This window comes from Furipterus horrens, unplaced genomic scaffold (assembly GCF_987537825.1).
Source record: "Furipterus horrens unplaced genomic scaffold, mFurHor1.1.pri manual_scaffold_4, whole genome shotgun sequence".
Classification (NCBI taxonomy): domain Eukaryota; kingdom Metazoa; phylum Chordata; class Mammalia; order Chiroptera; family Furipteridae; genus Furipterus; species Furipterus horrens.
Window position 1 is genome coordinate 36,144,337 of NW_028327174.1, and position 15,869 is coordinate 36,160,205.

Genomic DNA, 15,869 nt, shown 5'->3' on the forward strand with positions numbered 1-15,869 from the left:
CGAACACATTAATAGGTTCATAAAAATTCAGATAAATCCATGAAGATTCCTTAATTTGCCTGACTGGCAATATAGCAAAGGTAGCTTATTTCCAAAGCACTGAAAGTTAAGTTCAGTTCCTGTAAATAATTCTTGATGTTCAAGTGCCAGGTATTGTATTAAGATTAAAAAATGGAATTGGGAGTGAGTGAGAAGGGCAGGATGATTGTATCTATGCATGTGACAAGCTCTGCCCTCCAGAAACTCAAAGAATAATATATTTGATATTTTACAGAATTCTACGCTGATAGTTCTCTTTGTGTGTATACTACACTTTATTTTATTGACAATGATTAAGGAATAATAGGTAATTTGATTGAATGTTCTAGCTCATGAGGAAATGTCATACCTATTATATCTAACTTTTGAAGAATTATAATATAGTAAGGGTCATAAACATAGAATTGGCCATACTAACTCAGCTTTATAATTCTCAAAAGTTTGATTGACTACTTAATTTATTCATTAGCAAAAAATATTGGCCATATAGTTAATGTACAAGGTATAATAAAAAAATAATCTTTCCCTCATTCATTCACTCACTCATTAGCCAATTTATTTAAGAAATATTTGTTGAGTACCAATTATGTTCCCGACATTGAATAATCAATCATTATCCTTAAGAACTCTATAGTGAAGTAGTGGAGATAAGGCCTATATACAAATATCAGAATATACAACATTATGCTAGAAACCCAGTAAAAGATATACGAAGTGTTTCATCAGACATATTAGCAATATTTATTTGTTTTCCTGGCCATTTGTTCTTTCATCAACAAGATGATTTAGCTTTTCTCAATATCCCTTTGTAGCTCCCATGCAGAAAGTTGTGTAGTCTTAAAATTTTCTATTGGGTACAATTGATGTTATTTGGAATAGTACTTTGGCTTACTTATTCTAAACTGAAATGGTCTTCTTTGTTCTAATACTTTAAAATTTAGTGAAAAAAATATTAATTTCATCTTTGCCTTTCACAGGTTTATAGGTTTTGTTCACATAAAGAGCCCAATTTCATAGTTTCTCATACAGCAACTCTTTTTCCTTGGTCATTTTATAAAGGGACTCAGTTCTAAAATTCTACTGAATATAATTTCATCTTTCTTAGATGATTTAGAAGTCACTTTAGAATGTTAACAATGAATCAAAGTCATTTTTCTCAATAGCTGCTGGTACAGGACCCAGAAGGCATTAAAATTGGATTGGATTAAATTGATTGCAGAACTGGATCATGCCCCAACTGTAATCTTTGTAAATATACCAAATTTTACTTGTCGTTTTTTTCTTTCTCTCAAAATTAAGAATGTAAAAATTAAACTCTGGTTAATTAGGATTCACAATAAATTAGAATTTACTATGTATACATGAATTTAAGCACATAGTTAAAATTTTACATACAGTACACTTTTACTTAATCTATAATAGTACAAAGCAAAGTACTTACATTAGCCGCACCAAGAAGTATTAATGTAGGACCAAGGCCTATTGTATATATTGATCTGAGCATCACTGACACAAGAAATGGCCGAATACCCACAGGCTTGGAGAAGAAAAACAGCACTGATGTGCAGATTGCGACTGCTATCCAAAGAAGAACTGAGAACAGTGGAGAAAGTGTACCTGTAAAATGTGGAAGAAGTTTATTTTCCCTAAGAACAAACCTAGAAAATGTTCAAACATTTGCCACTTTTATATAATGCATATAGCAAGTCAAGCCATGGGACACCAAATTTAAAACACCCCCCCTACACATTATGTATTTAGAGGAAATGTCTGTGAACACATTACTCATTACATTTCTTTCCAGAAAGTTTGTGATTAATTTCAGGCTGCTTACATATTCACTGGTTATGTTCTTTTCATTCAGTCTCAGAGTTTTTCATCTTTGTCTCCTACAGGAGCTATACATGCTAAATGCCTTTGATGAGAGTACCCCACTTGGGAGTCTTAAACCAAAAGTTATGATTAATGACCATTAAGTGTATAGCTAAGTCACTTAAAATCTGGTATCTTTCCATTGAATTCATAATTTGCCTTGTTCTATTATTATCAAGTGCCTATATTATAGGTTCTTTTAAAGAATTCACAATGAAGAATAGCCTATCTTTAAAAGACACAATTTTTAAGTTAAAACACACATGTGTACATACAGGTATATAAAAGTATATGAATACACATATGAGTGTGTGTTTGAAGGCCAACTCAAGTCCTTAAAAATGTTGAGCTATTTAAATAATCAGAAACAAAAGTTCCAACTGTTCTAAAAATAAACTCTATTACAAACAAAATTTCCTTCGAAATTGCTCAAAAAGGGGTTTCAAAATACATTTCTTTAAAAAGCAGTACAATTCATTGACGTTAGCACTGACATGTGGACTTAACAAACCCCCCTCTGAAGATCACATGGTGCTGGATTTGCAGAAGTAAATTACACGGCAACATTCTTGGGCTGATTAGACCAGTGCTAAAGCCTCAAACATGTGTGGATGGGCCAACGAAGTCAGAAGGGCAACAACAAAATGGAGATTTTTCTACTAATTATTTATTTTGGCCACACCTCTTTTTTATTATTTATAAAATTAACTTCTGTATGCAAAACCCAAGGACTGCAGTGTGCAAGGCTTTTGTGTTGCCATCAAAACCATGGGATTAACTGGACTCCTGCAATGAATTTTGTATAAGCCTTTAAGTTCATAGTGAGTGCTAAAAGATCAAAGTTGGTAGAAATATCCTATTGGACATTCAAAACAAAACAAGAAGCCAGGTAGCAAACAACATTGGTGTAGACATGTTTATTTCTTCAATGTTTGTTCTTATTATGTTATTTGTTATTACAGCAAGCCATAAGGCACCCATAGGACTCCTGGTCAAGATGGCGATGTAGGCAGACATGGCTCACCTCTTTGCACAACCACATCAAAATTATAACTAAAATATAGAACAACCAACAACCAGAACTGGCAGAAATTGAGTTGAATGGAAGTCTGACAACTACAGAATTAAAGAAACCATATCCATCGAGATGGGTAGGAGAAGCACAGACGGAACAGGTTGGTCTCTCACCCACATGTGGTGGATAAAATTTGGGAAGGATATCTCAGGAGTGAGGAGTTCTAGCTCCACACCAGGCCCCCTAGACCAGGGTTCCGGTGCCAGGAAGATAAGTCCCCACATAACCAGTGGGGATTGAGTTGGTGGAAGAAACTGCTGTGCCCCAAGCAGTTCCTCTTAAAGAACAGACACATGGACTCAGCTATTCAGACTCACTACGTCTGAGCTCCAGCACCGGGATAGCATCCTGAAAGGCACCAGTGGCACACTGGGAAAAAAAACTGAAGTGTCTGGCACCAAAGTAAGCAGAGGCCATTGTTTCTCTTCTAAACCTGCCCCTCACACAGCCAGCAAGCTGGTGCCATATCTGAGACTCCTTCAACCTGGCTAACACTGTTTGACCTGCCTTGCAGATCTCCAGAGACTCCACCTCACCCAACTTACGGGCCCACCCAAGCTGCTTTTCCATATGAATGGCTGGTCTTGGCTCATGCTTCACAACTTTCTAAATCCTCTCAAACAAGCAACAGCTGGCCTCAGTGAGCCCAAGGCCCAGCACTATCAGCAGCCAGCCTAGATTCACAGCTTGGCTTCACCTGGGAATCTCCCAAGCCCAGCACAAGCAGCAACCATCTCAGATTGCTTTACAGCTCAAGCAGGGTGGCCCCAGGCAAAACATAGGTGGGGGCTGACCTTGGCCTGCACCACCCAGGAAACCCCAGGACCAGCACACCTAGTGGACAGCGATAGACCATATCGGAGCACCACCGCCTTGCCCCTGCACAGCTGATCCGCCATGGAGGGAGGGTGTTGGTGACCAGCGGTCACAGCCAATCACTGCAGCTGACTGGCTTGGGTAAATCCCTCCCATTGATCTGCCAGCAGCAACCAAGGCTCAACTACAAGAGGAGGGTATACTCAGCCACACGAAAGACACACACACACCTCAAGTACCCAGCTTGGGTGATAGGGGAGGCTGTGCCACTGGACCCTACAGGACACCTACTATATTAGGCAACACTACCAAGACACAGTCAAAGCAGCTCTACCTAAAATATAGAAACAAACACAGGGAGGCTGCCAAAACAAGTAGAGAAAGAAACATGGCCCAAATAAAAGAACAGATCAAAACTCCAGAAAAAGAGCTAAATGAAATGGAAATAAGCAATCTATTAGATGTAGAATTCAAAACACTGGTTATAAGGATGCTCAGGGAACTTAGTGAGGACCTCAGCAGCATAAAAAAGATCCAGTCAGAAATTAAGGATACATCAATTGAAATGAAGAACAATTTACAGGGAAACAATAGTAGAGTGAAAGAAGCCAAGAAGCAAATCACTGATGTGGAACCACATAGAAGCAAAAAACGACCAATCAGAACAACAATAAGCAAAAAGAGGCCAAAAAAATAAGGACAGCATAAGGAGCTCCGGGACAAATTCAAGAGGTCCAACATTAGCATTGTAGGGGTATCAGAAGGAGAAGAGAAAGAGCAAGAAGTTGGAAATCTATTTGAAAAAATAATGAAAGAAAACTTCCCTCATTTGGTGTAGGAAATAGATATGCAAGTTCAGGAAGCACAGAGAGTCCCAAAGAAGGTAGATGCAAAGAGGCTCACTGCAAGACACATCATAATTAAAATACCAAAGATTAAAGACAAAGAGAGAATCTTAAAAGCAGCAAGAGAAAAGCAGAGAGTTACATCCAGGGGAGTTCCCATAAGACTGTCAGCTGATTTCTCAAAAGAAACTTTGCAGGTTAGAAGAGATTAGCAAGAAATATTCAAAGCCATGAAAAGCAGGGACCTACAGCCAAGACTGCTCTACCCAGCAAAGGTATCATTTAGAATCGAAGGGCAGATAAAGAGCCTCCCAGACAAGAAAAAAACCAAAGGAGTCCATCGTCACCAAACCATTATTATATGAAATTTTAAAGGAACTTAATAAGAAGATTACAACTACGAACATTAAAATGCTAGTAATACATATCTAACAATTGAATCTAAAAAACAAACTGACTAAACAAGAAGAAGAGAGACAGAATCATGCATATGGAGAGCCTTTTGATGGTTGCCAGATAGGAGGGGGTGTGGGGGAATGGGTGAAGAGGTGAGGGGATTAAGAAGTACAAATAGGTAGTTACAGAATAGTCATGGGGTGTAAAGTACAGTATAGGAAATGGAGTAGCCAAAGAACTTAGACACATGACCCATGGATATGAACTTTGGTGGGGGGATTGCCTGAGGGAGTAGGGGGTGCTGGGTGGAGAGGAGGAAAAGGAGGAAAATCAGGACAACTGTAATAGAATAATCAATAAAATATAATTTTTTTAAAAAGCAAACCATGAGGACAGAAGATTTCGTGGAGAGAGATTTGATCTGCTCCTTCACCAAATTAATGATGTCATAAGACCACTTGGGAGATAGAAAAGGAAAAGGTCTAAATTGCCCTGGAAATTGCCTGCAATTCCTATTCTCTGGCAACACTAACAAAATGGGTACCCAACTCATGTTTATTATGATACTGGCATGGAAGCTCTCTATGTCTATGAAACAGTCTTCCCACCAACTACCCTGACTTCACATATCTCAAAGAACCATGGAGAGAAATCATGCCTTCAACTTTCATGCTTATCAGGGTGCCATCAGAACATAAGCTCTGTAAGGATGAGGATCATTTCTGGGCCTAACACAGTGCCTGGCATGCAGTAACACATAAGTATTCATTGACTAAATGAATAAACCAAAATAATCTGTGAGCCCATTTTAAATAACTAAATCTTCAGTTATAAATTCCCCAAGTTGTGGAGCTTCCCTCTTCAGTTTACTGGAACTGCCAATATCTTTACACATTCAACAAGTTTTAGCCAGTCACTGGACTCTAGTGTGACTTATAAGCAATGAGTTGGTATGATATTGGTATGCTGAAAGTCTCAGCTGAGACACTGAGTCATACTATGCATTGTCATTAATGTCTTATCAGCTAACCACATCTCATCCACTCTTCTCAGACAGTATCTGGCTTGCTGAGATTTCCTCTGATTAAACAAGAAATTATAAACATGCACTTAAAGATGGGCATTTGGTGCCTTTGGAAAAAGAACTCATATAGCAACTCACATGATACCTTGAACATATGTAAATGCTGAATATGTATTGTGAGTAAATAAATAAATTTAAAAGTTATATAAAATGGCTATTAATTTACAGTATTGTCAATTGGCAATAATTTAAATCATATCTTATAATAATCATATTCATTCTAGCTGAGATTTAATGCTAAAAAAAATAAAATTAAAATCCCCTGACAAATCCTAGAGAAGATAGCACAGATTGTCAAAATCAATTTTACTTGATAAGGGTGGGAAGGGGCACTGTCTGCTCTACTTAATAATTCATATTTGTATCAATTTTCTATAATGAGCATGTACTGCTTTTATAATGAAAAATTTAAACTTTATTGTATATATTTTAAGTCTTAGAAAGTATAGTTTGTCCTCTAAAAACAAAATTCAAATGGCAAAATGAAAGACCTCAATTCAATTTACATAATGGAAATCTCCAGTCTCCCTCCCACTGACTTGTTTATAGTCTGCTGTAGAGAACATGTTGCTTCTTACTTCCCAGTCTCTCTCTGCCTCCCACATAGGCTCATAGGACTTCTCTGTTTGCTCCATTGCAGTGCATCTAAAGTAGGCATCCACCCATAAATCCATGGGTGGTCTTTACTATTGTGCTTTAATTCTCTTCTTCATTTCTTAACTAGACCATGAGATCCTTGAAGACGAGGACGACTTTACCTATCTTTGTATCTCTAGGGCCTAGCATAGCACCTGGCACATAGCCACACTCTATCAATGCTTGTTTTTAAGTTGAATGCATCAAAATCACCTTGAAAAACTTATTTTAACACAAAGTATTTGAGAGAAATAAAGAACCACAACTTACACTCAAACATAATTTTAAAAAAATCACATGCTATCTGGATATAATAAATCCTCTTGCCCGCAATTTATTGCACTAACTAGCCTGCCTTTGCCAAACTGGGCACGGGCGGTCGGCATGACAATGTTGAACTTCTGAACAGAGAGGTCAGAGATTCTCTAGCAGCAACAGCTGCTGCTTCAGCCACACCCAGCTTAGCCTCATACCTCAACTTCAGTACCCTTATTTTTTTTTTTTTAGAGAAACATATTTTAAACAAATAAAGCAATTAATTGAATTTAAAAAGAAAAAGAAAAAACAAAACCTAGACCAAAACCTACAACCGCACAAATAAAGCCTGGATTCCTGAATAAATTTAAACAGAGCTCCTCAAAGCCTGTCAATGAAAGGAGATTATCTGGATATGGTGGGAGGGTGGCGTGCCCTCTAAAATCATCCTCTGAGAATGACTTTCCCCTTAAGTATCTCCCGCCAATGACTGTGCTGGTTGAAGGGAGACCCTATCTCTCCGTTAATATCATACCCCAAGTGTGAACCAGATATCTGCACAAGCAATTCCCAGTAGTTCACGGGTGATCATGCTTGGAGAGCATGCACAGCCCATTCCCTCCGCCAGCTCCTCTGTCCTCACCTCCTCGTTGGCCACAGTGACTGGAGCAGCTTGTTTGAGGGTCTGGGGGTGGAAAAGGGGGATTATTTCGTCTTTTTTTAGGCTCAGGATGCACGAGGTGATTTCATGATCAACTTCTATATCCAGAATTTTGGGTACCTCAGGGTTGGACAAACTACTCATTTTTTTTTTTTAACTTTCATTTCAACTCTTTTAAAACTTATGTAACAGCTGCAAATATAATACAAAATTGTCATATACCCTTCACCTAGATTTCCCAAATGTCAACATCTTACAATGATCAATTATCAGGAAATTAATGTGATATTAATTTTATCTATAGACTTTATTCAAAGTTCATTAATTGCCTGATTAATGTTCTCTTTCTGGACTGGGATCACACATTGCATTTAACTGTCATGTCTTTTTAGTTTCTTTTAATTTGGTGTGCATGTGTTACATGTTATTGAGTCAACTCCAACTCCTGGGAACACTATGGCTTCTTTATAAAGTCAGCCTATCTTCCTCGTTCCTACTGCCTTCTCTCCTTCCCAGAAATATTGTCATTTCCAAAGAACCCTGCCTTCTCATGATGTGCCCAAAGTTGGATAGCTTTGGTTTTGTAATCTTTGCCTCCAGCCATGTTTCAGGCTTAATTTGCTGTAGGACCCACTAGTTGGTCTTTCTGGTGGCCCAGGGTATCTGTAGAGTGTTCCTCCAACACCATATTTGAAGTAGATCATTTTTTCCCCTATCAGCCTTCTTCATTGCCCAACTTTCACACCCATGCATAGTAACTTGGAATTTCAGTCTTTGTCTTTCATAAGCTTGAAGAATACTGGCCAATTATTTTGTAAAATGTCCCTCATTTGGGTTGTCTGAAATGTTCTCAGTTTATGCATTTTGGCAAATAATACCACGTCCTCGTCAGGACATCATATCAAGAGGCACCCAGTGTTGCTGTGTCTCATTATTGGTGACATTAACAACAATCGCTTCGTGATTTTTCCACTTTAAAGTTGCTATTATTTTTATTTATTAATTAATAAGTATGTTGTGGAGAAATATCTTAAGACTATGTCAATACCCTGTTTATCATTATACTTTTCATCTAACACATTAATTTTAGAATCCATCAATGATTCTGTGGTGTTTGACAAATGGTGATGTTCTATTTTCATTATTCCTTCTATATTTATTAATTGGCATGCCATTGTATGACATCGTTTTTTTTTTTTTTCTTTTCACTATAAAAATGGACTCCTGGGTTTTTATTTTATTCAATGGGTTATTACGTATTACTGTCAATATTTATTTTTTTCTAAAATTTTCCAGATTTGGCCACTGGGAGATCTTTCAAGTTGAATGTTGTCTTCTTTAACATGTCTCCATCATTTTATTTAATTTTTTATCACTTTTTGGAAGGAATCTTAATGATCAACTAATTAAGTTGCCACAAATGATCCCTACAAGTAGTCATTGAGCCCATGTCTGACAAAATGGGACATCAGAGAATATGCATATCCAGCACAAAATTTTCCTTCTCCAGCCAGTACTGATGGCCAAGTGTACACTCATCAGTCTTAACTTTGTTTCCTCAGCCTTCCCAGCTCTGCATAATATGCAGCTGAAGGTGAGCGACTCAGCTAATCCTGAACACAAATTTAACCTTATGCATTGAGTTATAATTAAATAACTCATCTAGAACTATAATTAGATTACCCAAATACAACCTTGGGATTCTATATTGCTAAAAATCGCAGCTCATGCTTCCCTTCCCTCCTAACCATCCCAACACCCAGATACCTAAGACTGAACCTCTATCTTAATGATTACTGTTAACTTCTGTTAAGTGTTTTTTGAAGGGTAAAATCTGCATCTGCACCTGATGACAAAGCACCAGGGTTTTCTGGTCTCGCTTTCATTAGTCCCATTTATTTCGAGGTTGGAGCCTTACTCTGAACGCTACTATATACGTGGTCTCAAGTTCCTGTTCAAGGACCAGGTGTATCAGCAATACCTTGGGAGCATGTTAAAAATACTTCCTTCTGGACTCCCCTCCCCAATTGTTGGGCAAATATTCCTAAGCTTCAGACTTTTTATCCAAAAGGGTAAAGTGCTTGTTTACAGGATTGTCAGGAAAATTAAATGACATTATGTAGAGAACTGCTAAGCATTTTGCCTAACTCAGTCTGACTGGTACATGTCATCAGCTGCTGTTATTATAATCAATATCACTATTCTGATATTAGTGAGGTAACTATAAAAAATGTATCAGGTATTCTACTTTCTCTTGAATGAGTAAAGAGTATACATCTAGAGGAGTGGCACTCCCCATCACCATTATATTTCATGTTCAATAGGTGGCAGCAGAGATTACATACATCGACTCTGGGGGGCAACTAAGAAATATCATGGAATGGGCCACTGTAATCAAGACAGCCTGGTACTGGCATAAGAACAGATACATAGATCAATGGAACAGAAAAGAGGGCCCAGAAATAAACCCAGGTCTCTATGGTCAATTAATATTTGACAAAGGGGGCAGGAGCATAATATGGAGTAAAAACAGCCTCTTCAACAAATGATATGTTGGGAGAATTGGACTGGTACATGCAAAAAAATGAAAATAGAACAACAACTTACACCATACACCAGAATACACTCAAAATGGATAAAAGAATTAAACGTAAGTCACACCACCATAGAAGTCCTAAAGGAAAACACAGGCAGTAAAATTTCAGATATCCCATGCAGCAATATTTTCACTGATATATCCTCCAGGGAAGGGAAATAAAGGAAAGAATAAAGGGGACTACATCAAATTAAAATCTTCTGCACAACTAAAGAAGACATCAGCAAAATGAAAAGGGAACCAACCATATGGGAAAACATATTTGTCAATGATACCCTGGACAAGGGTTTGATCTCCAAAATATATAAAGAACTCATACGACTAAACACCAGGGAGACAAACAATCCAATTGAAAAATGGGCAAAGAACCTGAACAAACACTTCTCCAAAGAGGACATACAGAGGGTCCAGAAGCATATGAAAGGATGCTCAACACCACTAGCCATCAGGAGATGCAAATTAAAACCACAATGAGATACCACCTCACACCTGTCAGAATGTCCACCATTAACAAATCAACAAACAAGTGCTGACGAGGATGTGGAGAAAAGGGAACTCTAGTGCCCTGTTGGTGGGAATGCAGACTGGTGCAGCCACTATGGAAAACAGTATGGAATTACCTCAAAAAACTAAAACTGGAACTGCCTTTTGATCCAGCAATTCCACTGCTGGGATTATACCCTAAGAAGCCTGAAACACCAATTCAAAAGAACCTATGCATACCTATAGTCATAGCAGCATTATTTATAATAGCCAAGTGCTAGAAACAGCCCAAGTGCCCATCAGTAAATAAGTGGATTAAAAAACTGGTACATTTTACACAATGGAATACTATGCAGCAAAGAGAAAGAAGGAATGTCTACCCTTCGTAAGAGCATGGATGGAACTGTAGAGTATTATGCTAAGTGAAAGAAGCCAGGCAGTGGAAGACAAATACCATATGATCTCACCTAATATAGGAACCTAATGAACAAAACAAACAAATGAGCAAAATAGAACCAGAGGCATGGAAACAAGGTATAGACTGACAGTGACCAGAGGGGAGTGAGGAGAGGGATAACAGTGGAAAGAAGAGGAAGGGTCTAGTGAAGGAATAGATATAAACGACCCAAGGACATGGAAAACAGTGTGGGGATTGACTATGGAAGTGGGGGGTGGGCAGAGCAGAGAAGAGCAATGGGGAAAATTGGGACAACTGTAATAGAACAACAATAAAAAGAGAGAGGGAGAGAGAAACATCATGGAATGAAACTCAGGAAAAAGTATGTCCTGTATGAATATTTGTTATCTTCCTGTTATCCAACCCAGTCATCCATGCAGAAAAATCCTGGATTGGAACCAAAGAGTCAAGCTTCTACTCTTTGATCTGCCATTTTTAGTCTCTCTGGGCCTCTATCTCTTTATCCATCAAATGAGGGTTTGATATTAGATAATTTCCAGAATTGCTTTCATACCTAAAACCCTATGCAATGATTGACCAGACATTTGCTTCATTTTTAAATTGCTATATAACTCCTTCATTTGCTCCAATGCCAAATATTCTCCTTTAAGTACTAGCACGCCTTCCAAAAGGTCAAACTTTACCCATGATCATTGTATCTAAATGTTAGGACTTTAATATGTGTTACCTTAGTGGACCTTTAAAATAGCAAATTACTCTGGAGCTCCCATTTCCCTTCCTGCCCACCTCCAGTATATCTGCAATAGAGTTAAATACCTGTTGCTGTTATCACAGCAACCCTTTCATTGGGCTTCCCTTTGTATTATTAACATTTACCTTGTAACAACATCAACAACAACTAAGTTTTACCAGGAATTATTCTAAATGCTTTAGTCATAAACTCTCACAATAATCCATCCTGTGAACAGATGAGATACACAAGCACCTTGCAGTTATTATTTGCTGATATCTCTCATCTTTTCCTCTCAACCAGGGGTCCCCAGTCCCCGGGCTTTGGACCTGTATCGGTCCATGGCCTGCTAGGAACCAGGCCTGAGCTCCACCTGCTGTCACCTTGTCCCCCCCCACCCCCCATCCATCCACAGCAGATGAGCCAGCAAAGCTCACCTGAACTCCAACCCCCGACCCTTGTCTAAACTGGTCCCTGGTGCCAAAAAGGTTGGGGACCACTGCTTTAAGCCATTATTTCCCCACACATTCCAACATCAGTTACCTGATTATATCTCAATTTAGTAACAAAGTTTCCCATTCACTTTGCCAGACTTAAACACACTTAATTTCTACAGTCCCACCCTTTACTTATTTCTTCTATACAGTATTTCCCATTTTACTTAAAATGAGATCATTTCTCTTGGCTTTGCTTTCGTAAAACCACATGCAATATTAGTTTAATAATATTGATTTTATAGTCTCACTGGTCCAGTAGCTCAGTTGGTTGATTAGAGTGTTGGCCTAATACACCAAGGTTGCAGGTCAAGACACATACAAGAATCAACAACCAATGAATGCATAAATAGGTGGAACATCAAGTCGATGTTTCTCTCTCTCTCTCTCTCTCTCTCTCTCTCTCTCTCTCTCTCTCTCTTTCTCTCTCAAATCAGTGATTAGAAAAACAATTTTTAATGTAATTTTATGTTCAATCATTCATATAGAGAAGTCCTAGTTTGGAAATAAGAGTTACCTTTTTACTGTGAGATCTGAGACAGTCTTTATTATTATATTTTGTCTTATACTGGCTTATATATTTTTAACTGTTTTTCAGATTTCATGTATGCTCATTATAGAAACCTTAGACAAGACAGAAAGCAAAGAGAAGAGAGTAAAATATAAATTTCACTATTTAAAACTATTACAATGAATATTTTGGCATAAAACCTTATTTTTTCATATATTTATATAATTATGATGATAGAGTATAAAAATTATTTCAGTAATAATAGGTAGAAATAATTTTTCAGTGCTTTATTTATCAATATATAATATAGCTCAGATAGCCCTTCTGTATATGAGCTTTTTGCAAAATAACATTTTTATTGACTAGTTTTCTGCCTACTCCACTTACCATAATTCTCTGCTTCCAATGAATATAGAAAAATCTATTTAACAAGAATTAAATCATTAGTATTTTGAAGCTATAAACAGCTAAGAAATGCATTAAGAGTATACTTTTAGAACGTCAAAATATCATTTAAAGAAAGATAAGCACTTGCCTTCATCTCCATCATCCCCAAATGGGTAGAAGAGAGCAACAGCTAAATTGATGAACACAGCCAGGTTGAAGGATATGCTCCCCCAGAGAGATATGTGCCGGGAGAACCAGAACAGTGCAGGGTTGTCTAGGAAGGAACACACACAATGGGATAGAAGAGGAAAATGAATTTTGGTTTCAGCACATCAGCCTTACTGAAGTAACATTTTACTGATTGCATTTTTGTGAACTGGTATGAAACATATTTAAAATAAACATTTACTATGACTTATTTTGAAAGTTTATAATCAATACCATAAAAAGTTTTCTATCTGGTTCAAATAAACACTTAATATGACTTACTTCTTTATCTTTTATCCAGTTCACACCTAAACCTTTGTAGAAGGGTGAGTAATTTTGTAATTGCTAAAAGTGGCCAGGAAAGGCGATTCTAATATATCCCTCAAAGAGATTAGGAAAAATACAGTTTAGAAGCTGCCTCAGGCCCCTTTTAATGGAATAGTATATATATACATTGTTATATAATTGAGTAAAATTGAGACATTTGTCCCACTCCAATGCCTTAAAGTCAAATAAAAAATCCCAAACCCTGGCACACATATTATCTCTGATGAAAATTCCTATGAAACAGACAGTTAGCTGAAACTCTGAAACTTAATAGCATGGCACAGTTCCACACCCTGGGAAATAGTGAGTTAAAATGTTATCTAAGTTTTAAACATTCATGCTTACTAAGAACTTGTGTTTGCAACAGCAGAAGTGAAAGATACAATAAGAACTACAAATAAGTGACAAAGGCTTTGCTGAATATTTTCAGAAAAGGGACTCTATATTTGTCACCAGAATGGAAGTTACAAATGCATCTATTGAATACAATTTGCACTAACCCAAATCAGTTCTTTCTACCATTCTTAAGTAATTGAACAGATATGTAATGCATATGAGTTTGGCGACATGACTTCTCCAGGTCTTGTCCATTCTCTAACTTGACATGGAATTAATTGAGGGAGGAGAGCATATCAATTTTCAAATAAAAATTATAAAATCTTCAATTATTTTCTGTGAATTCCAATCTCTGTGGTATGTTTCTTACTTATAAACTGTACTACCCTTCAGAACATCTTGTCTGCTTCTCTTGGAATGGAGCATTTCAACAATGGTATAGGCTATGATGAAACATGCAATATAGTTGATTAGTTTATCATCAGTTGTAAACATCTGCATCTCTATCACTCCCAAATTAGGAGTCATCCTTTTTAAAAGCAGAATATTAGGAGAAAATTAGAAGATATTGATGCATACATTGGTGGCAACAAATCTATCATTTGAATTAGATTGTGTATATAACCCCACTATAAGGTGCTTACAATTTTTAAAAGTAAAATGTACATTGGAATTTATTTTAAGATTCATTTTTGATTAATGACAAAATATTTATTGCAAGAAAGCACAGATCCCACAAACACTAGTTCATTATTCAATTTACATTCTGTCAAGGATAAAAATGTGAATTTGTCAAATGACCCAAATAAAAATGTTAAGTCTTCATTTGTATTCTGAACACACCAAATTTTCTCTGAATTCCGCTAAGATTCTATGTGGTAAAATGCTGGGAGTAATTTCTTCAGTTTTTCATATATTCTGCTAGGAAAAGCTGACAATGCATGACGCCATTTTATCTTCAAAGAAGGTGTGTTTCAAGCTCCATTCACATTCAAAAACTACAATCATTAAAATCCCTAGACAACTAGAATGATGAAGCAATGCTGAATAGAGGTATTGAGAACACACTCCTGCTTGTACAGAAAATTTCCCGAAAAGACAGAAAAGACCTAATCAAGAGTTTTCTTCTATCCATTTTTGTTAAAAGTTCATGATATTACTTACCTGGGAAAATTAAATTTTATTTTAAACCTTACATTTTGAAAATTTTAAAGTTAAATTTTTTTCTTTTTTAATTTAAAGCTAAGTATTTCTAAACAGACTTGAGGCCTGAGCAGTAAGTCATGGGAACTGTATTATATTCATCTTTATGTTTAAAATTATAACATTTGTATTTGAATACAAGTGTCACAAAATTTTTAGTTTGATTTGGTGATGTAAAGATAAGTGGAAAGAAAGAATGATTTTCAGAAACATTAAACAACCCACTCTGTCATAAGACCATAAGATGAGAGAGGACAAGCGGGCTGGTGCCAGCGTCTCTCCATCCCTTTCACTGACTGGTGGGGCCGCTCAGGGCTTATTCAGGGACTTCAAGCCTACAGTTAGTTGTTCAACAGTTGAAACATACCGCTGCAACCTTATATTTCATGATATTTATAAAACTATGGGGTCGGCACCAAAAGACAATCTAATTAATTGTCAGAGGTTTCTGTTTTCATTAAGCTGCGGGTATCTCAGCTCCAGTGGGAGACTGAGCTT

The 15,869-nt window shown here is 37.0% G+C and overlaps 1 protein-coding gene across 1 annotated transcript in view; it reads right to left on the reverse strand.

Annotated features, from left to right (window-relative positions):
- ITPR2 (inositol 1,4,5-trisphosphate receptor type 2) overlaps positions 1–15,869 on the reverse strand; it is a 438,944-nt gene that overhangs the window by 72,988 nt on the left and 350,087 nt on the right. The window contains exons 48-49 of the mRNA XM_090272941.1: positions 13,447–13,572; positions 1,481–1,656 (exon numbers count right to left, since the gene is read on the reverse strand). Coding sequence (XP_090129067.1) covers positions 1,481–1,656; positions 13,447–13,572 — 302 coding nt within the window. The remainder of the gene's footprint in view (positions 1–1,480; positions 1,657–13,446; positions 13,573–15,869) is intronic.